Here is a 21,941-nt window from a genome sequence, read left to right on the forward strand (position 1 = left end):
AAATGGTCTCGAAAAAAAATATCCAGAAAAAAAAATCTTAAGTTAACATTACGACTGTATAGAAAGTGGAGCGTATTGGTTCATTTTTTCCCCTCTTTTTTTTTTCCCTGCGTGTTTTTACAAGAAACCATGTTGGGAAAGAAAGGAGTCTTTAGAATTGGGGTGAGCTGGGCTTTAAACCAGGGTTTGTTTATCGACTTCTTTGTGTACTCCTCAATTTTAAAAGACCCCTGTACTACAATTGCCGCCGATATCCTTTGAAAGCTACACGCAAATCTTAATTATCATTTTGTTGTTTTCTCCATCTGATAAAGACTTTAAGGTTGTGGCGGTCATTTTCAGAAACTTCCATTCTCCTTCAATCATCCATCCAGTTACATACACTGACAGTCAAATGTGGCAATTATTAAATTTGGTGATATTATTATATAGCGTCTTTATATCATCACAGAATATCACCTTATGGTCCCAGATGGTTTGTGCCAGTATAGTTTTAATATATATGAGTTGTTTCTCTAATGTCACTCTATTAGTCACATTTCCAGCCAAACAACTGAATTAGTGTGACTTACAGTCAAAAAAACTGCATAAAGCTCTGTCATATCACAAGCGTCTATTGTCTCATAAGTACATGTGGACGGCACAAGTCAATGAAGCAGTCACACTGAAGTCACTCGTTTTCCTTCACACATTAATTAAAAACATATACATGATTTCCTACATGAAATTATTTAAGACACATAATAACTGTAATAGGACAAATCTGTCTGCCCTTTCCCATCCCACCCAACTTTCCCGCTACAGTCACTCCCTCCTCATTCTTCCACATCTTCCTCCTCCCCCTCCTCTTCTCTTCTCCCTCCTCCTCATCCCTTCCTCACAGTCAGCATTTCTGCAGCAGGCCACTGGGTTTAGTGCTGCCACTTCTATTCTCAGAGTTACGGCTGTTGTTGCACATAAAGCAGGAAGGCTGTGCTGTGATGTGGCCAGATGTCCCACTACTGCCTTGCTCAACCTGGTGTGCCGCTTGTGTTGGCCTGGATGTGTTGGCCAGTGTTTACCCGGGCCCCCGGGAGCCTGCTGTGACCCCGCCGCCGCCACACCGAGAGGGCGTCAGGCGGTGCACTTCGTCACTTACAGGAGGGCTCTGCGAGGGCGGAGCTGCAAGACACCCAGTGGGCATTTTTTTTTTTTTCATTATTATTATTTTTGGACTGTGCAGTTGTTCTATGAGAGGCGAATAGTAACCGCTGTACCGGTATGAAGGCTCATTGACATCAAGAGGTTTTTTTAAGGTTTTTTTTCAGCGACACCTGGCTTAGGTCGAAGCCAAGTCACATGATGAAGTAAGAATCTACAAAACATGTGCACCAGTATCACAACGAAACAAAGAAACAGATATTCATGAAACACAAAGCAACAGCAAAACTATTGGCCAGCTTAATCTAAACAATACCCTTGAGTATTATTGAAACTGATTATGAAGAAAACCTTAGTCAGGCAATCGAAAATAATCTGGTGCTTCCTAATTAAATAGAATTGTTTGTGTATTGTTCAAAGTTTGTACTTTATAGGCTCACTTGCATTTTGTTGCCCAGCGCCAGGTATCGCAAAGTACCTCTGGATATAAATCAGGTGGTTCAGCGTTGAAGTTACACCACCTGATCTTCTGCTGTTGATATCTGGAGAAGAGATTTGAGGAGGTAACTTGATTCCCAGGTTACTTTTGTTTAGTTTTTTTCCCCTCTTTGGGAATCTTGCATACTGTTGACAGAAAGGTACTGTAATTTTCAGACTGTTGAGCGCACCTGAATATAAGCCGCACCCACCAAATCTAAAAAGAAAGGTCGGAGTTACGTGATGCACTTGAACACATCGCCCATGAACTGGCGGCATGAATCTCATTTACTCATAAAAATCTATAAATTAACTGCGTCGTTGTTTAAGCCCCAGGGTTCAAAGAGTGTGAAAAAAGTAGCGGCTTATAGTCCGGAAATTACGGTAATGCTGACGCTGCAGAAACCTCCTCAGTCATATATGATTACATTATCACATCAAAATTAATCAAGTTACAACATCCAAATTTATACTCCTTTTCATATATTTTCTTTTCATTTTTTTTATTTTAAATATGCACAAATTCAAATATCAAAATCAGCAGTACACACCGATCAGCCGAAGATATTTCACCAATCAAACAGTGAATAAGTATTAGCAGAAAAAAAGACATTCGGGTTGCACGTAAGAAAACAAGTGGGAAGAAGTACAACTCATTTAACTTTTTAAAATGTGAGGTAAATAAAAAAAGTTAAATCACAATCCACCTTTAATTTTTGTTAGTCTGCAAATTGATTGAATATTCAGTTCAATATTTAGCATTGACATGAAACTGTAGGTGGTCATTGAACTGGAGGAGTGAGCCTTGAAGCTACCAGAACCTCAACGTTTCCTCTTTCTATAGATAGAAGTTTCTTTTCTAATGAGTCAGTTTACAGAAACGTAATGCTGACATGCAGCAATAACCTCTGCTGTACATGTTGGCGAGCTCATAAATGATTGTGATGTTTTTTAATGTGACCTAACAGAATATATAGCGCAGACTCAGTGTATTGATTGGCTCCTCAAGATTCAAATGAGTTTTGCATATGAATAAAATAGACCTACATGGAGCATAGTCGAAGTCGAACCTTTCCTTAGAATTAAACTGACTTATTTCTTCGGTCGAATCGATGATGATGCGTTCTACATTTTGAGAATAAAATAATAATTTTCGTCGTCAGAATTCCCCAAATATTCACCTTTTTTTTAATGTTTTCTTTTGTATTAGTTTTAAAAGTTGCATCACTTTACTTTTCTGCACATGGTATCTACAGAAAAGCTGTGAACACCAAAAATATTTGTTCTTTTAATTGACACAGTTTATCGGACTATAACGAATCCCTGGTAATTTTTGTAAAGTCAGACCGAGCCTCAACATCGTCACCCACCGAGGTTCAGTTTAATGTATTCTTACATCAGCAGTCGTTGTTTATACTCCATACTTTATATTACAAAGTCTGAATATGTGTGTTTGTTGTGCAGCATCCCTGATCTTCACCACACTCTTCACACACACAATTGTAACACGGTTGTGACAGAGAATAGTGAAAACTGGTTTTCCTGCGTTTGTACCATCTTTGTCCTTTCCAAACCAAGTTTCAATGAGGTCCGTGTTTGTTGTTTTCGGCGGCTGCTTGTTCCCGCCAATAGGAAAAGCCGTGAAGTCAGTGTTCCAGGATGTCAGTGGACGTGTTGGAGAAACAAATAGATGTTTGCCTTGAGGAGGGAGTTTTTCCACACTGCCTTTCCCTTCCAGTGTCGTCTGCCTGTGTGAACCGTCTGCAGCCAGTCATGTTCACAGCTCGGCGTGGCGTGTCGTGATGGGTGGGAATGCTCAAGTTTTTATCCCAGTTCTATTCAAATACAGTGTCCATTTTTCAGGCTGGAGCTCAACGCATGACTTAATCTAAGCAGGAATTTGCTCCGTATTCTCTTACCAGTCTTGTAAACGCCCCGACCGTTCAACAACAAACAAGCCGATCGCGACTCTTCTTGAAGGAGTGAAAAAAACAAACAAACTGTGAAATGGACAGTTGTGAGAAAAACTTGATAAATAAGCCGGCGGAAATGCACCGTGAAGCAGAGCAAAACAGAAACCTGCGTCTGCTGCCCCGTTCACATCACCGCCAGAGCCTCTCCGCTTAGCCTAGCTGTTAGCCATAACAAACAGTCCTCGCTGTGACTCCGAGGAGAGGGATTAGCATTAGCAGCGGCGCTAAGTAGACCCCGTATTGCCGCGACATATGAGACGGTGCAACCTGTGCAAATAACCGCCTCTGGTGCTCATTTTAATCGCCGTGTCCAACAAACACACGCCACCCCAAATCCACTTTTGACAGTAAAAAGGCAAAAATCCTGTGTTTAATTCTGAGTTATTATCTGCATGTTGGTGTGAGACTGTCCGCTAAATCAGTTCAGTTACATGTTCCGTGTGTGTGTGTGTGTGTGTGTGTGTGTGTGTGTGTGTGTGTGTGTGTGTGTGTGTGTGTGTGTGTGTGTGTGTGTGTGTGTGTGTGTGTGTGTGTGTGTGTGTGTGTGTGTGTGTGCACTGTTGATGCTACTGACTAGCTCCAGTTGTCGGCTTATCCCCCCGGTTTATTTGGGGAAGTCCCATCCATCTCTCCTCCCTGAGAGCTCTGTGGTTCACGCTTGGCAGTAAAGAATAATATACTGTTATGTTAGCAGAAAAGACCCGTTAGCATTGGGGAAGTTAGAACAGCAGCGCCAAAGTCAATGCCGCCCTCTAAAAGACACACACACACACACACATAATATCAGTATGTTCCCGTTTTAAGCTCATTTCCACCTGAACCATCGCAACTGAGCAGCCTCACCATGACCCTCACCTACTTTTCTCTTTGGATCTAAAATGACATAGTCACACTCATGCAGACAGATTATGGACCCCCACAATGTGTGGTGTGCTTTCAAGCGTTGTGGCCCCACAAAGACGGGAATACAAACACAGACGGACACACTGCCGCTCGGCTCCCACATGCCTCGGCTTCATCTTTCTGCTTTTGTTGAGATTGAGCCCGAAAGGTCAGATTGCATGATAGATTTGTAAGAGGATATGTTTTCCATGTATCGGACAAGTTATTTTCAAAGTAAACCTTCGCATGAGAGCGACTCGGTCAGTAGACGTCGGGAGGGATCTTGGCAGCATCTTCGAAGGCGGAGTGTGGCGCGGGCGCTTTCTGGTGTTTTGGGTCTTTCTTTTTTTGCTGGATGAGAAAGGACTGAGTGAGTGCAGCCTAAACATCAACCGAACTGTTGCCAGGTGGAGAGCGGAGTCTTTAAAAGCCCCTGAAAGCAAGAGCCGACGACCCGTCGCCTCCCGTCACGCCTTCCTCTGCAGCCACAAAGGTTCTTCCCTCACCTCGGCCCACCTCGCTTCCAGACACGTCACGCGTCCCTCTGAGGTTTCTAACCATCATTCGTCTTCACCGCCGCCGTCGGGTCGGTGTTTTGTTACCGTTGATCGCCATGGTAACCCCACAGACTGAAGCGCTTGCTTTGAGTCGCTTGCACCACAAGCGAGGGGCACCGTGTCGCCCCCTCCGGTCAGAATCCTGCAGGAGATCAACCCGACCTCAGGATGGCGCTATGCGCAAGGGTGGAAGTTTTCTTTCACTCTTTGCGGGGGAGGGGTCAACAAGATTTGGTTTGTTTATTTATTTACTTCAAAGATTGTCAACAAAATAACACAAAAGCAACTAATTCACATTCAGAGAAACTAAAATATACTTGGAATTGTTATCAACTATAAAATCAGCCAGCGAGACGCTCCAATCCGGCCGCAAGACCGAGCAAATTGTAAACATTTAGAGAAAACAGATATTTTTTTTAACAACTAATTTCTCACATGCAGCAGAAACAACTCAACACTCAGACCCGAGATGAGACGTCGGTGATTCTGATTATAATACGTAAGGATGATTTGTTATTTAAATATTCTTGCAAAGTGACTTTTTCTTCGGGAGCTCTGCAACCGTCCGTCTCCGTTCCAGATCTGCTTGCATCACGTTTCTTCCCTCTTGTCAGTTGAGTCAACCGGAGCTGTCAGGTGTGAATTGATGCCGTGTTGGCGGAGCTGAGAGCGTGACCTCGCTTGGTGAGGCTCCAGAGATCAGTCAGGATGGGAATTGTGCAACAGCAGTGATGGCAGACACTGACAGGTCCCCCCCCCCCCACATCAACCTAAAACCCCAGGAAGATTACTCCTGCAAAATCACTCTGCAAGCACTTCTGCAAGTCAGGTATTTTGTAAGATAAAACTGAAGGGTATGTTTCAGTTTAACGTTGACCTAAACCTTTTAACTCCCCGAGGACTCGAGACACAGAGCAGGATTATGGGATTTGCAGTTCTGGTTGAATTCCAGAACAGGTGTGTAGACCCTGTGTTGACGTAACCGCCGGGTTTCCATGACAAACCCACGGCAATCCAAATCATGTTTTGGCAAAAAAGAATAAATTTTAAAAATCCCTTTTCCGCCTTCTTAACGTGGCCAGTTCAGACACGCGACAGAAGTGACTCAACCTGTCAACTATCTGGGGGAAAAAAAACGGAGCCTTTGTGTTTCGTTTTTCAGTTTCGGCGAAAACAAAGCGGCCCACAGTGCTATTTTTAGAGCGGGGTTCATTAAAACCGTCTGGCTCACAGTTTTATTATTTTTTATTAAGAAAAAGGGAAATCGAAGCCACATCCTACGAGTCACCTTGGAACACATTTGCACGGTGATGAAAAACATACGGCAGGTCTACAGTTGGAAGAGAAAACTCGGGTTCGGAAGGAAATCTACCTGCACAAATGCAACATTAAAGATCAACTTGATAAATGATTTCGCGTGAGTCGAGTTTACTGGGCTATTTTTTTTTTCTTCTTCAGTTTTTCCAGAGCTAATGCAGCGACCGCACATTATGTCCACAAAATAAATGTTATAGAAGAGAGATTGGAATAAATCACACCGCGGTTGAATCTCAATCAGTGGGCCTACATAAATTCTCTTGCAGATGGTGATATAAATCAGTGTGAGTCAGACATCTTGAGGTTTGGGTGTGTTGGAGACTTCATAAGTCACCTTTCTGGGGCAGCAGCAGTTCTAACAACACAAGTCCGTTGAATAACCCGGTGGCCGGTCAAGCCAAAATCCCCCCTCAAACCCACAGTCTTCTGTCTGACCCCCCTGCCCCTCCCCCTCTTCCCTCCCCAGCTGACAGCTCCTGTCCCCGTCCTGTCTGGGCCCACATGGCCCGGCGTTCTGGAGGGTAAGACATCTCCATACCTTCCTCCTCCTTTTCCTCCCCGAGCTCGAGCTCAGCTGTGCCAATGCAGACCGTGTGTTACGTTCTTCCTGTTTCGTGTCGACACGGGGGGGGGGGGGGGGGTTGAGAATGAGAAACCGAGAGGCGGGGGAAAAAAACTGTGAGTGTCAGTTTCTGGCACGAGTTTTGCTGTCTGCTCAGTTTTCACGGCCCGTGGTTTTATTAGACTTTCCGCCGGGCCGCGGGCAAGGTTAAACGGCCACCACTGCCCCCCCTCCCCCCTCCCCCCAACCCCCCAGCCGTCCCGCGGTGTCGCTGCCAGTAAAGGAAACACATTAACACCCGGGGCAGTAACAGAGCGGGCTTTGTCCGCAGCCAGGCGGGCCGGCCGCTCCATTATGCCCACGCTCTGGCCCACGCTGCACCAATTAGAGCGAGCAGGGAGCAGAGCCACTCTAAACAGAGGTGTGAGCTTTACAAGGGGACTACAGGTGTGCTCAGGGGGAAATAATGGACTTTATTACTGATTGGTGGCGGGGGCTCTGCGCTGCACTATATACCTCTGCCACCTTTTTCAGAGCCAACTCGGCTCTGCAGAGTTTTGACAACCTGTGTTTAACCCACAAACTTAAGTTTTCCTCCGAGGTTCCTGCCTCCCAATTCACTGTACTTCCCAATGCAGGTTCTTGTTACATTACCAGCTGGGTCATAGTATATCCATCGTCGAGGACTGCAGCTAATGAAAGTTTAAGCATAGCTCATTTCTCACTGTATTCTTACGTAGTTTTTGGTCTGAAAGTAATTCCCCTTGGTGGCGCATCAGGTGAAATGCAGGGCTTGAGTTCGGGGGGACATGGTTTGAATCTTTCTTATGCATTTCTATAGTTAACTTTATTATTACTACTAATGCTGTGCAAGGGGTGACAAGATGTGCAGGAGAAAACAGTGAGCACCATCAAAAAAACATGAACACAAACAGAAAAACAGATTAGAATTACATCTATTTAGTTTTAATGGAGTTGTGTCAATCACAGGTAAATGCCTCTAAAATAACTGACACCAATACTATGAGATAAAACAGATTGATTTGCAGTATATATATATATATATATATATATATATATATATATATATATATATATATATATATACACACATTTAAATTATATGGACATAGGGTCAGATGGTGCAAAGCTGCTCAATTAAATTTTGATCACAATTAAGTTATATTAAAATTGAAATTATTACATAAGAATAATAAGACTAAGAATAAATTATTATTATAAAAGATTTTATTTGAATGTACCTTTCCCAGCACTCAAGGACACCGTACAATCATATACGACATCCAGGATTATCTAATCTATAATGATGAAACTATTAAAGTAAATAAAGCAAAAGTTAAATATATTAAATAAAAGATAGGGTGAAATACTGATTTAAAATGTCAAAATTGTGAAAACATAATAATTTGGTTGTATTGTTGTATAGTTATTTCAATATAGGTAGAAATGTTGAACTAAAGAAGGTTGTGATGACTTTTTGGGCTCGACATTAGGAAGAAATGTAATCGTTTATTAAAATATTGATCTCTATGTGCATCAAATCCAAATATTTTAGGAATCGGTGCAACATACAGAGCAGTTCCAAAACTAATACAACATTTTCTACCAACTGAAGCTGGCTAAACGGCACAGTGAGGATCGTGAGCAGGTTGAAGATCAGTTTTCAGAAGAGGCCACAGAGGTGATTGAGCTCATGTGGAGTCAGAAAGCGTGAAGGAGGATGAAATGCTCGGTCATCTGTTGGTACTGAAATATCTGAAACCACTAGAGAATAAACATTTTCATTGTTTTGGGAAGCATTTAGCAGCTCAAGCTGGCAGAGAGGAATGAATAAACTACAACGGGAAAAAAAACCTGAACCTTGTAAATGTTTTTGGAGGGAAAACTCTCAAAATACTGGAAAGTGTATAAGTGCAAATAGTTTGCAAAGTCAGTGCTTTGTTATGTTCTGTAACGTTGAGTTCCTTTCCTCTGAGGATGAGCTCTTTACGTTTACACTTTGGTGATTTCAGCTTGAAGCTTCAAAATGTCACTCACCAGTTTTTTACCACCAAAGACAAATTCTTCGATGAAGTCATATTCTACGTAACTATCTTGGTACATTATTTTATTTTTGACCGATTCTTCTTTCTCTTTGGCCTGACGCTTCGCCATTTTTTTTTTCTCCTGTTGTTTACTTTTTGACCTTAAACTTTTAACTATGATTTTTTTATGTTATTTTTAATGCAAAGGCTTAAACTTAGTAGTTTTGTGACTTAAATACTGACTCACTACGGAGACGTCGGTCTGAGAGAAGAACCCGTGAAATAGTTTTAGTCTTCTGTAAAATAAATGATTCAAAATTATTAATGTATCTTATAAAGACACTTAAGCAGAGCGGCCATTCACATACTACACAGTGTCCTGTTTTATGCCAAGTCTTTTAAAGTTCCTCTGCCAGAATCCACAGGGAGAAAATTGAAGAATTATGTACATCATCTCTAATATGTGGTCAATACCTTTCTGAAGGAAATTCCTCATTACCCTCAGACAAATACGTATATCCAGGGTCTATATTTTGCTTGGGTTTGTTGACATTTTAGCTTCATGAAAACGCCCGAAGATTCCCGAAGCAAGATCCCGTTTGTCCACTCGAGATCTCGATTCGCACTGGAAAACCGACAATTCTGACTATTCTCATAGCTTCAGGGAAACTTTGGCTTTATTTGGGGGGATAAATCGGTCAAATGTTGATGAAATGATATATTCGCCTGAGCTGCCGTGACGCCATCTTTGATATCCCAGAAACCCTTGCGGCAGGTTAGTCATGAAAAAACTAAACAAAACCAGTTTTTGACGACAACATTTTCAGGTTTGTTGGTTGATGGATTTAGCAAACTGGGAATTGGAAAGTTGTGGAAATGAGTGTTGGTGGTCGTGTTTTCTTGTATTGGTTTATTCTCTGTGCAGAAGTCATACCTTTTATGGGAAGTATATACTGCATATATATATATTTTTTTTTTCTGGTAGAATAACTTTAAATCAAAGCACCAAAGTCGACAGGTGTTTTTTATTTTTTTTAATTAAATGTGCGTGTGCACATGACTGGTGAACGTCCTTCACTCTGAAGCAATAAGAGCCTCGTCAACTGACAGACGAGAGCGGACATGACAGTTCTCTATGTGTCAGTGGCTGATGAAGAATTGCCGGTGAGCACCTGACTGCAGTTCGTAGCGGTAACGGGATCTGCCAGAACAGATGACCTGCCAGGTTTGGAGAGCGGCGCCCCCGTCCCCCCGTCCCCCCGAGGGCCCCACCAGTCGATCAGGCAGAGACAGGACGGGTCTGACAGTATCGTCGGGGGGTTTCCAGCCACAGTTTGGCTACGCTTCATGGACACCCGCCGTTTCAAAATAAGTGTGTCAATAACATTGGAAGACCTGAGAACAATAGAAGTCTTTGAAAGCTTGATATTTGGAGAGCGATGCGGAGAAACGCCGACCGCGGACAGCCTCATTGAAACTTGATTAAACTCCAGCTCAACATGGCGACGGGGCAGCGTTGACGTGGGATCCACGTGACTCGCCGGCAACACACAACGCGCTGTATTTTCTTAAACAAGCGTGTCTAACCTTCCCTGTTCTGTTTCTGCTCAGCCTGCCCAGGGGCTGTCGCTTCCCTATGAAATAATTACTACAAATTTGGTGCGTTCGCATGATTGGGTTCATGGGATTTTCCTGTGTTTAAACGGAGGCTCTGCTCCATGTCAGAGGGGGAACAGTGATACAGTGTCGAGACAGGGCCGCACTGTTACCAGAGCTAAAAGGCAACATTCATCTTAAGCGCGATGAGTTCAAAAACCAGCATGTAGGAGCTCCTAAGGAGTCTGGAAGAGGATCACGCAAGGTTGTGGGAGATTTATGTGCAACGTCGATGCCGTGGAAGCTAAAAATAAGCTGTACTTTGATGCTAACTTCAAGCTTTTCCTTTGAAATCTTATTTTCACATATCTTCCATTTTAGCCTCTTGGACGTCAGACGAAAGAGACGAGCCGAGAGAGTTAAGCTCTTCAAGCTCTAATGGGTTATTTCAACTAAGATGGTGGCATCATTAGATTTGACACCCTAATATTTAGTATAATGCTGTATTATGGTTGGAGGGCTGGACTTTTCCTCCCCCGAAGCAGGAGCAGAAAACCCAACACCAGCCCACTGTGTCTCGCCAAGACACCCAAAATGTGCCTCAAACCCTTCTTGTGGCACAAAAATAGTCATTAGGAGCTCATTTGTTTTCCCACAGATACTATCGCCATGTGTGTCTGCTCGGAAGAGCAGCACCGCCGGCTGATCTGGCAGACGACTCGGCCACCGTCGTGGTGATCCTGGACCGGTCTCCCCACCGGCAGAGTCGTGGTGGTCCCGTTTGGATGTCGACTTTGTGTGGAACTTCCCCCGTTGCTTCTTTTCGGTGTCGACAGACTGAGCTTTGCCTTGGCATCTGTCCCAGGTTTGACACCGAAACAGTGAATTAGGGAGGAAAATGAGAGGGCAGGAGTCTAAAAGGGTTGAATGGTTGTCGTATGGATGGCAACGAATCGATCTCATTCAGACGTACTTTTAATCTGAGCTTTTGCTTTGGCTGAAGACGACCTGAGGTTTGGAAAGTGTGTGTGTGTGTGTGTGTGTGTGTGTGTGTGTGTGTGTGTGTGTGTGTGTGTGTGTGTGTGTGTGTGTGTGTGTGTGTGTGTGTGTGTGTGTGTGGTCTTTCTCTTTTTCCCTGTTTGTGGTGTAAAACAATAATTCAGCCTAGTACACTTGTGGGGTCCAACCATTCCATGTAAATGAAGGACGTATAATATATATATATATATTTTTTACCCGTTTCATTTTTGATATGGCCATTTACAGCTGTAGATAAACAGCTGTTTGCAATTCTGATGCATTTATGATGTTTACATTCTGAAATCGGTCTCTGCTCTTTCGGATTCATCATGTCTTCTTGTGTCGTATGGTAAAATAAAAACATGGTAAAATAGACCCGTTGTCCCCATATATACTATATATGTCTGAAACCACACATTGATAACAATATTTTTAATTGTCAAGCTGTGATTCTACAGTTAGGATTTAGTTATGGTGATGAAAATTAGAGTGAAATCAATGGAAGTCTTTATTTTAAGTGATGCTGTTTTGTTTTACAGACATTTGTTGACACCACCTCTATAGATACTGACGTTATGTGAACTTGTCCAAAGTATTATTAATATTGTATTAGAGTTCAGGGTTAGTCTAGTACTTATTAAGGTCAAGGTAGTTTAATATTCTTGTTTTAGAAACTTAATTTGGGCCAAAATCCTTGTTTATTGTTTTCTAAGGTAAAGATGTGATTCCAGGGCTAAGGTCAGAGTTCAGTGAAGTTCACCTGTTGTCTGTGATGTTCATGTTCCTGCAAGGGAATAGGTAATGCATTGTTTCAGTGAGCGAAGGCCACAAGCGCACCATGTTTGTATTGTAGTGCCTCGATCCAGTTTATTTGTGTGTAGAGGTTTAGACGTGATTATGGGGCTAATATTTCTCTTGGGTTGTGGTTTGGGTTGGGGCCTACGAATCATGTCAGGGGATAGTCTCAACAAAAACTTGTGAGTATGTGTTTCTGTTTGACTCGGAGAACAACAACTCTTGTAAGCTGCAATATGCATTGTTGGGACCGAGAGTGTTTACTTTTTCAAGGGGCCATAATCAGATTTTAGGCCGGAGGTTTCGATGAAGTTGGGTTTGGGTGTCTGGCGCCGAGCTGTGATAAGGTGACGGTAACGGGATAAGATTGCATAACTCAACCGTATTTCCCAACAACTAATGTCAAGGCGGAGTCTTTTATAGACGACCGATAGGGATCTAAACCTTAATTTCACATATCTGATCCATCATTGTCCAATTTTTTTTTTTTCCCCTTCTGTTTGTATGTGTTGGATTTCAAACGGAGTAAAATTTCTGACCCGACCAAACTGGGATCGCCTTTAAAAAGTCGTGACCAAAGAGTTTCTGTTGTTGCGTTTCAGGTGCCAACTTTGTGACGCGTAAGATCAGCCGCTCGGTGGCCAAAATCCACCTGGGACAACTGCAGATCTTCAGCCTGGGCAACCTGGACTCCAAGAGGGACTGGGGCCACGCCATAGACTATGTAGAGGTAAAACACTCACACACACACACACACACACACACACACACACACACACACACACACACACACACACACACACACACACACACACACACACACACACATACACACACACACACACATACACACACACACACACACACACACACTGTGCGTGCACTGTTTCAGAGTTGAACAGGGTTCAGATGTGCGTGGAGGATTAACAAGGCCTGTTTTCCCAGATCAGTTGAGGCTGCTTTATGTGATCTGCATGGAGCCTCCTATGATTCTCTGCCAAAAGAGAAAACAGAGATAGAGAAAGCCAGGGGCGGCGGGAGGAGAGGGAGAGGGCCGCATGCTGTGAGGCCACAGACTGCACTCTGGTTTCCCACAACTCACCCACGTCCCAGATCCCTTCAGGCCCCCGTCAGCCGTTCCCCGAACGCCATGCAGAAGAAAGAGACACGTTAAATGAGCAGCGCGTCCTGGGGACGATGACAGAAATACTGTGTTTGTGTTTAACGGGGCCAGCAGCGAGCAGAGAACGAATCGCGGAGATGAAACGATCAGTAGGTGTGTGTGTTTTCCCACTTCAGTTCGTGTGTGTGTGTGTGCGTGTGTCAAAGTTTGAGATAGGTTAAGGCTGTAACACGTGTGCATGGCGCTCTGGAGATGAAAGACTCGGCGGGTTGCCATGTCTGACAGCAGACCCCTCGCAGCGCACTGTGTTATTATTAGGAGGTGACGGGTGGAGGGGGGGGCGCTCTCAGAGTTGGGAGCGGGGGTGAGGAGGTTACGGTCGGGGGAACTCCAGTTGGACTGCACATCGCAGTGTGGGGTTGGCGCGTCAGTCCAGAGGCTGAGCGGCGGCGCGGTGGGGCATCACGCTGTTCAAGGCGAGGAGTGGAGGCATCGGTGGCGTCAGCAAAAATCAGCTGCTGTGTGATTCCTGGAATCCGGTCGATCAGTCACGACCAACGTGACCACACTGAATAATTTCTGGCTCCCGCCTCAGAAAGTCTCACAAAAGCTTAGTTATTGAACTGCGTGATTAAAGTTGCTTTCGTATGCAAATGTGGTACGTTTTGTCGAAGGCCTCGTCCTCAGGAGCCAAAACAATCTTTTTTCTCCTCGGCATTCTTAATAAAAATTCCATCCACACGTCACTATGAACACGGCTCAACACGACGCCCAAGGGCATGTAGTACATGTGCCTGGCCTTTAGGGGCACTGTGACTCACCAAATACAACAAAAACGCAGAATTCACTTTTGCAGGTGTATTGTTTTCTAGTCTTCACTGTGTTGGCTATTAGTCATTCCATTGCAAGTATATTGAATAGAAGTTAAAAAGAAATGAAGATGAATAGGGAATAAATAGTTTTGAACCAGGTGTTGACGTCTAAGTGTTTATTTGAATGAATGAATGAAAATTTTTATTTCGGACATGTGGGCACAGATGAGATTATTCAAAACAATAACGACAAAATAAATATAAGTACACAAAACAAATAAACATAACAGAGCAAAGCAAAGCCAAAAATAAGTTATTAAATCAATAATTAAATAAATGATACCCAACCATACCTGAAAAAGAGTAAGATGAAGCCTAAGCTTATTTACTCCTCCCCCTTCTCCACCTCAACAATTAATCTTATTTTTCAGTGGTTGTGTTCATATTTACAGAAAAAGAAAAATACACACACACATACAAATTAACAAGGAAAATAGTAAATAAGTAAGAAGACTTGGATTCATTTACATCCAGGATGTTATTTACTGTTCGTGTGTGTGTGTGTGTGTGTGTGTGTGTGTGTGTGTGTGTGTGTGTGTGTGTGTGTGTGTGTGTGTGTGTGTGTGTGTGTGTGTGTGTGTGTGTGTTGGTGACACATTCTCGCCAATTGCTAAAAGTCAGAAGTGTATATAGTGGTGGTTATTATAATATTTCGACAGGACAAAAATGGTTTTCGTATTTGTGCAGAAAAGAAGCTTGGAGGCCTTTTCTCAGTGTCTCCTGTCTGACTGACCAGTTGTGTACCCGATGCTGTTTATGTTTTGCCTTTTTTTGCGAGATATGTTGGGGTATTTTTGTGTGCACTTGCCTGCCGGGGTGGGCGGGGGGTGGGGGGTGGGGGGCACCCGGAGCTTGAGACGCTCCAGGTTTCCTGTGGGAACCGCCAACATTCCAGTTCTGGTGAATCAGGAACCTCCTCGCGGCACGTCTCCTGTTTCGGAAAGGCGGATTTCGGGAAGCCAAACAGAAGCTCGAGGTGGTGAGGGGAACCGAGGAGAAGGGCGGAGGTGGTGGTGGTGGTGGTGGAGGCGGGGTGGGGGGGTTGGTGCCGGTGTATTTGAAAGAAGACGGGAAACAGACGCGTGTTTGTGTTGCGTTGCGTACATCATGCACAAGTGAACATCTCTCCTGCTGAAAGTTCATCCCGCCCATCAGACCATGTGGCTGTCACCACGAACCCCCACCCTTCTCCTCTCTTCAGCCCCCATGTCTACCTCACTTTGAAATATCCATCCAAGCTAGAGCCGGCACCGTGTTGCCCTGGCGAAGCCAAACAACCAGCGACTTGTAAACAGAACCATGTGTGTCTGCTTTAGGCTGACAACTGCCTTTCCTCCCTCCCCCCCTCCTCCCCCCCCCCCCTCGTTCCACCCCACCCAGGACAGGGAAATTGCTGGTAATTGGCTGTGGATGGATTGCGGGTGGCAGGAGGGGCGTGCTGTGTGTCTGCTCTAACGACGTCTGAAGGCGTGCGGCTGGCTGGGCATCGTCTCCGCCGGGTATCGGGTGTCGGTCCCAGGCAGGCAGACGGACCTGGAGCTGCCCAGCTACTCTCAATGGAGCCCTTTATTATTATCATTGTGGTATTACGAAATAGGATGCCGGGAAGAAAGGCTGCACACTTTGGGTTAAAATCAGCAGATAAAATAATTCAAATCCTCCTGATCGCATTTTCCTGAAAAAGGGGTTAAGCTTGGACTTTTTCGAGTGTGTTTCAAATATTTGGCTGGCCCCTCTTTTTTCCCCCTAAAACAGAACAAACTTCTGAATCGGTATGAGCCAAAGAGAAAAGAAAATCCCCAGAAATTGCTCACGAGAGGCTCTATCTGAGCATATGAAGACCCCACCATCTTTAAGGAACACTGCTCTCCTCCCACCATCCTATGCCCCCCCACCCTGTGTGGGCCCATGGTGGGTACAGCTGTTTGGACCCTGCTTCTCATCCTCTTTTAGCTTGCTGAGGGCCATTTCCTGTGCAGAGAGGAGCGTTGTCATGGAGGGAGCATTAGCAGGAGCCGGCTCAGTGGGTTTTGAACCCCCCCCCCAATCTGGCTCTATCCTGCATTACTTTCTCGCTGTCTTTTTATTTCCTCTCCTGACTTGTGTTTTTCTAACAGCCCCCCCCCTCCCCCCGCCTCTTAACCTTTTACTACCTGTCCGTTTTACAGCCCTGCCTCACCAATCTACCTAGTCACCAGATATTTCCCTCTGACGTCCAGTGACCGTCACCCCCCCTCCACCCCCACCCCACCCCATGAAGCTGGTGTGTTGCTGCTGTAGTGGACCAGAAAGCATTGCCAGATGAGATGTGGCTGACCCGCTGACACACAGTCAGACGGCCCCCTCCTGCTCCCAGCTCTTGTCTCGTTCCCATATTTATTTTCAAAATATAATTACCTGTGAAGTTCTGGTGGGTGGGAGGTGTTTCCTTGCAGCCTTCAGGTGTGTGTGTGTGTGTGTGTGTGTGTGTGTGTGTGTGTGTGTGTGTGTGTGTGTGTGTGTGTGTGTGTGTGTGTGTGTGTAGTTGTCTGATTCCTGGCATTGTGTGGAGGCAGCGAGGTGACAGGACGGCCCCGAAGGTGTCATTTTTCACCTCGTTTATTTTTCTTATCCTTCATTTTTTATTTTTTTTGTCTCAGCCGCAGCTGCCTCTCGGTGCTGTAATGGTTACAGATGAGGCTAATTAGCCAATCACAGCGCAGATCAGGGCCAATCACCAATGATTGATGAGAGCGGGGGGCCATTCATCACATAATTTTGGCCTGTGAGGTGACAGTGGGGGCAGGTTCTGGGTATTGGTACAGTAAGTCAGACGTTCATGTCCACATTTTGAACTTGTTGCGACATGGAAAAAGGCCCCGTTGCCGTCAAGACCCTCTGTGGGATGTTGGACTTGTCAGACGGCTCGTTTTATAACTCAAAACAAAAGAAAGTGCATCTAACCCAGAAACTCAACTAGTTGTTCCTGCTTGGTGTGTGGCAGGCCTCCTCCGGGGGGCGGCAGAGAGCTCCAAAGTCATTTGACATGAGCCTACCCTAGAGGTCAAGAGGTCAGTGGGAAGTCTTTTCTTGGCCTTTGATGTTTTGTTAAAAAATCACGTTGATTATTATCACAGACCTATTTGTGAATCTAATGGAGGTCAAGAAAAAAAATTAAATAGTCTTTCGTGTAAAACAGTAAGAGCAACAATTATGACAGTCACAGACTATATATAAAGACCTCGCAGAAATTACAAATTAGATAGTTAAAAAAAAAACCTATTCAAGCTCATTTTATTACATTTTATGGGTGGAAAGCTAAATACCATGTACATAGTTACAGCATGCAAAATTACTTCTCTTACTCCTGCTGGCTACGCACTTTAGTTACTAAAGATATGTGTATCTGTGAGTCATACCGTTGGTTATGTTTTTTCCTGAAAATTGTTGATAATTTATTGAGTTTCTTCCATATCCAATCAATGATAGATGCATGACTATGATATAACAAAGGGAAAATTTAGAAACCAAGTCAGAGGCGATAATAATCACCCTTTAATTTAAAAAGTGTCAACAAAACTTATTTTGGTTTGTTTTTCAGTCTACAGCTACACCTAACACCAAAATGCACCAAATTCGATCTCCTCACTTATTATTATGGATCATGTGTAATCATTAATAATGCGTAAAGACAAATATTAAATTGGTTTAGTTTTCAAAAGAGAAGTCGGTGTTATTATGATCAAAACTGGCACCTATAGGATTAATTAGTAATTGCAGTTAGGTCATTATGTAGATTAATAATAACTGAACAGTGGTGAATTATTAGTTAGAGAAATAAATGCCGGGCAAAATTAGAATTTTTTTAATTTTCTTTTCTTCCTGTTCATTTGACACCCTTCCAATTCGCTGATATGCAGGTGTATGTCTAATTTATTTGACATATCCTCGTTTACGTGACATTTCAAGTGAAAAACTCATAGTTTTTGCGTTTACCCTGCAACATTTTGAAAACAATGCGCCATTTACATGGAAACGGCAGGAATGCTGAAAACAATGTTGTTTTGTAATAATTTAAATGACAAAAAGTGTGAAATAAATCTCCAAATAGCACAGTTACAGCAAAGAATTAATTTAAGTTTGGAAAAAAAAAAAAAGTTTTCAATTTGTTTATTCTTATTTAAGGTTTGGCTAAAATGAGAGTCATTATGAAATAAATGCATCCCTGGAATTCTGGAGCTGGTTAGGATACGATGGTGTTTTGAGATTGGGAACTTCAGGTCAGTCAGTTACTGAGTTTGGAGAAAGTTATTTCTGTTATGTAACTGGCTGCACTGTGCATAGAGGGCGCTGTTTCTCTTACACTCTGGTGTGTGTGTGTGTGTGTGTGTGTGTGTGTGTGTGTGTGTGTGTGTGTGTGTGTGTGTGTGTGTGTGTGTGTGTGTGTGTGTGTGATTTCATGCCTGCCTGGATCTTTACAGCAGTGATTCGGGGAGCTGATAAATACCTCTGCTCGCCCCGCCAGCTTTTTCCAAACACAGCTGGAGTGGTAAAGAGCTAAAATGGGAGCTAATAGGCCAGAGGAGAGCGAGCGTTGGGTTTCATCACCCTAAACCTCATTACACCGAAAACTTCCCAACCCTAACCCGTAACCCTGAGACCCCACCGTCACCCCCACTTCCACTTCCACCCACCCACCCAAATCCACGCAGCTTCAGTAGGCGGGACTCTGGCAGAAGCTGCGGTCATGAGTGGGAATCTGATGACTGAATGTCAGCGTTTCGAGGTGTTAATTGCTTGTGATATTTGACCTTTTTTTTAGCTCGTACTGATGAAACTTCACTGATACTCTAGAAACCTTGGCATGCTTGGACACACAATGCCTGAAATTATGCAAAATACCAAGTATTAGGTTTGACTATTTATGATATTCATTGAAATAAAGATAATTTGCTATGTGAAGCAACTGAGTCCACAAAAAAGCATTATTATTATAATTATTATTATTATTATTATTATTATTATTATTATTATTATTATTATTATTATTATTATTATTATTATTCATCCTATATCTTGTTAAATTAGGATGAAATGTTTCGGCAGAAACGCCGACGTAGTGAACATGCCAGGCCACCAGTTGGCACTGTTGGTTTTGCAGCGGCTCAGAGCGCCGTTGCCGTGTAAACCGACACCCAAAACACAACAAATGTTTTCCGTTTTCACTGAAATTCTATTCTGATCTTTGGGGGTGAAAAAAAATAAGAAAAAAAGTCACTTATTTTAATCACGGTGGAGTTTATTTGCAGAAAATCCTACAACCACTATATTTCCCAGTTAGAGTCTGAGCCACCCAATGCTTGGTTGCGCAATTGTCAAATAAAAGCCTGAAATGCACCGGAACTGTAGAAAACCCTCTCAGGAAAGCAGTGTGGGAGTTAAAATCCACAGACAGGAATAATGAAGTGAGTGAGAGACTTAAAATAGATGTCCAGGGAGGCGCTCTTGCCCCATCGCCTATATCTTTAATCATCCAACCCGGGGTGAGTGTTTACTGTGGCGCAGTACCAGGAAGACAAAAACACAGAGAAATGTTCAGGTTTTTTCCTTTTTTCTTCTTCTTCTTCTTCTTTTTTTTTTTTTCTTTCCAGATCATTTAGAAAGAAGATAAATGGAGATGTGTTGTGTAAAAGCGACTCCCTCCTGCTGCAACAATGGAAGAACAGATAACAGGACGGTAGAGAGGTTGAAGCCGCTCTTCCAGCGAAGGGGCCACTTTAGGGTAACGGAGGCTCTGTGGGGGTTCAGCGCAGTAACTTCACCTCATTTCAGATTGAGTCCCTCTCGTTTTGTATCTTGTAGTCTGTCGTACCTTCTTGAATTAGCCCAGAGATTGGCCCTGAACTGGGATTACATCGAGTGGAACAGACTCTATAAACTGTCATTCGCTGTTGGATTTTCACATTTGATCTTATTTTCCAGCCCCCGGCGAGCTCAGTAGGTAGAGCATGGGACTCTCAGTCTCAGGGTAGAGGGTTCATTGTCCCCCGCCGGGCGCCACCTTCCTGTGGGCTCACCACCTGCAGGAAGGTTCTTAATGGGTGCAATGTGATCTGGGTGACGGTGCTCAGACTGACACCCCCACCACCCGGAAACAGACAAGCGGGAGAAGATGGATGGATGGATGGATGGATGGATGGATGGATGGATGGATGGATGGATGGATGGATGGGTTTTATTCCCATGTTTAACTGCAATCTTCCACCATCACCTTTTTTTCTTCGGCACGGTAATCCTCATTATGATGCGTCACCACTTTAATTTCAACTCTTTATTTCGGCACCGGCGTATTTTAAATCCAGTGCGGTTTACTAATCCTAACAAAGTCAGGAAACTGACATACGGAATTAACTTGTTGTAACTTGCATGAAATAAATATTGTGGTGTACCTCTTAAGTATTTATTGATAGCTTTGCTCGCCCTTAATCTGGAAGATCAAACATCTTTAGCTGGTTTTAATTTCAACATGAAATCTTTGGTGTAATTGAAGCCTTCTTAAGTTTACTTTTTTGGGTGCATGTTTGTACAGATACTTTTGCAAAAGTATTTCCAAGTCATATTTCGTCATGGTTTCCATCTCATTGACTCTCCAATTTGCCTTTCTATCCTTTCAATCTCGCTGTATGCTTTTTTCCTCATTAAACTTTAAGATTAATCAGGAAACATTAAGTAACAATACAAAAGTTTCTTTAGGTTTGATCGTCCATTTGGTTCCGGTAAGAGTACAGTAGAATGGAAAAGTCAAATATTAATCAGAAATGTCTTTGGAAGCCACGCTTGAATTAAATGGCCTCGACCACCTAGTTGATGTGAATAAAAATTCATTGACTAGTGAGGAAATACATGGAAATTTGAAAATTAAAGCTGCCAATTTTTTTTTTAACAGTTTTTTTCTTGAAATATCCTGTTTGCCACCAGTTCACTGTGTTTTGGTGTTAAACCTCTCAATTCATGTCATTTAACTAAGTTTTGCTTGTCTTTTTATTGCTCCTTGGCCCCGTCTTCTCCGTCGGTCACTTTTTATGATCTTTTTCAACTTGCCATGTCTTTAAAATGAGGCCACCAACACTCATTCTCCCCTCTTGGAGGAGTAGGCAGTGAATATAATCAAGCCTGACGCAGGTAATGACTTTATTTTCCTGCTTCAAGGCCGTTTCACTCAATAAACCACTGGCAGTGTGAACAAACCTGGAAAAGCACGGCAACAAAACCATCCCCCGTATCCAGTTTGTGATGCAATTTCAGGTTGGATTTAATGACATTTCATTGCAGTATTGATTGTTGGAGCGAATCATTTTGAAATAATCGAAACCAAAGATGAGCGATAAACCTGCATGCCAACATTTGGGAGTGAAAAACACCCAGAGTGACGTTTGGCTTTCAGACGAAGCAGCCGCCGGTCCAGCTGGACGGTGGTTTGGGTACGACGGCCGTCTTTTCTGCAGGTCTGTTTTAAAAGTCCTTCATGCTGAATGAAGAACAAAAAAAAAAAACCCTTACTTGACACATTTAAATCGTCTCTTACCAGCATGAGCATTCCCCC

General features: G+C 43.4%; 1 protein-coding gene across 1 annotated transcript in view; it reads left to right on the top strand.

The window, feature by feature from the left end:
* The window catches only part of gmds (GDP-mannose 4,6-dehydratase), a 204,432-nt gene that overhangs the window by 63,256 nt on the left and 119,235 nt on the right, over positions 1 to 21,941 (top strand). Inside the window, exon 7 of the mRNA XM_080473832.1 lies at positions 12,967 to 13,094. Coding sequence (XP_080329958.1) covers positions 12,967 to 13,094 — 128 coding nt within the window. The remainder of the gene's footprint in view (positions 1 to 12,966; positions 13,095 to 21,941) is intronic.

This window comes from Lipophrys pholis (assembly GCF_963383615.2).
Source record: "Lipophrys pholis genome assembly, chromosome: 10".
Classification (NCBI taxonomy): Eukaryota; Metazoa; Chordata; class Actinopteri; order Blenniiformes; family Blenniidae; genus Lipophrys; species Lipophrys pholis.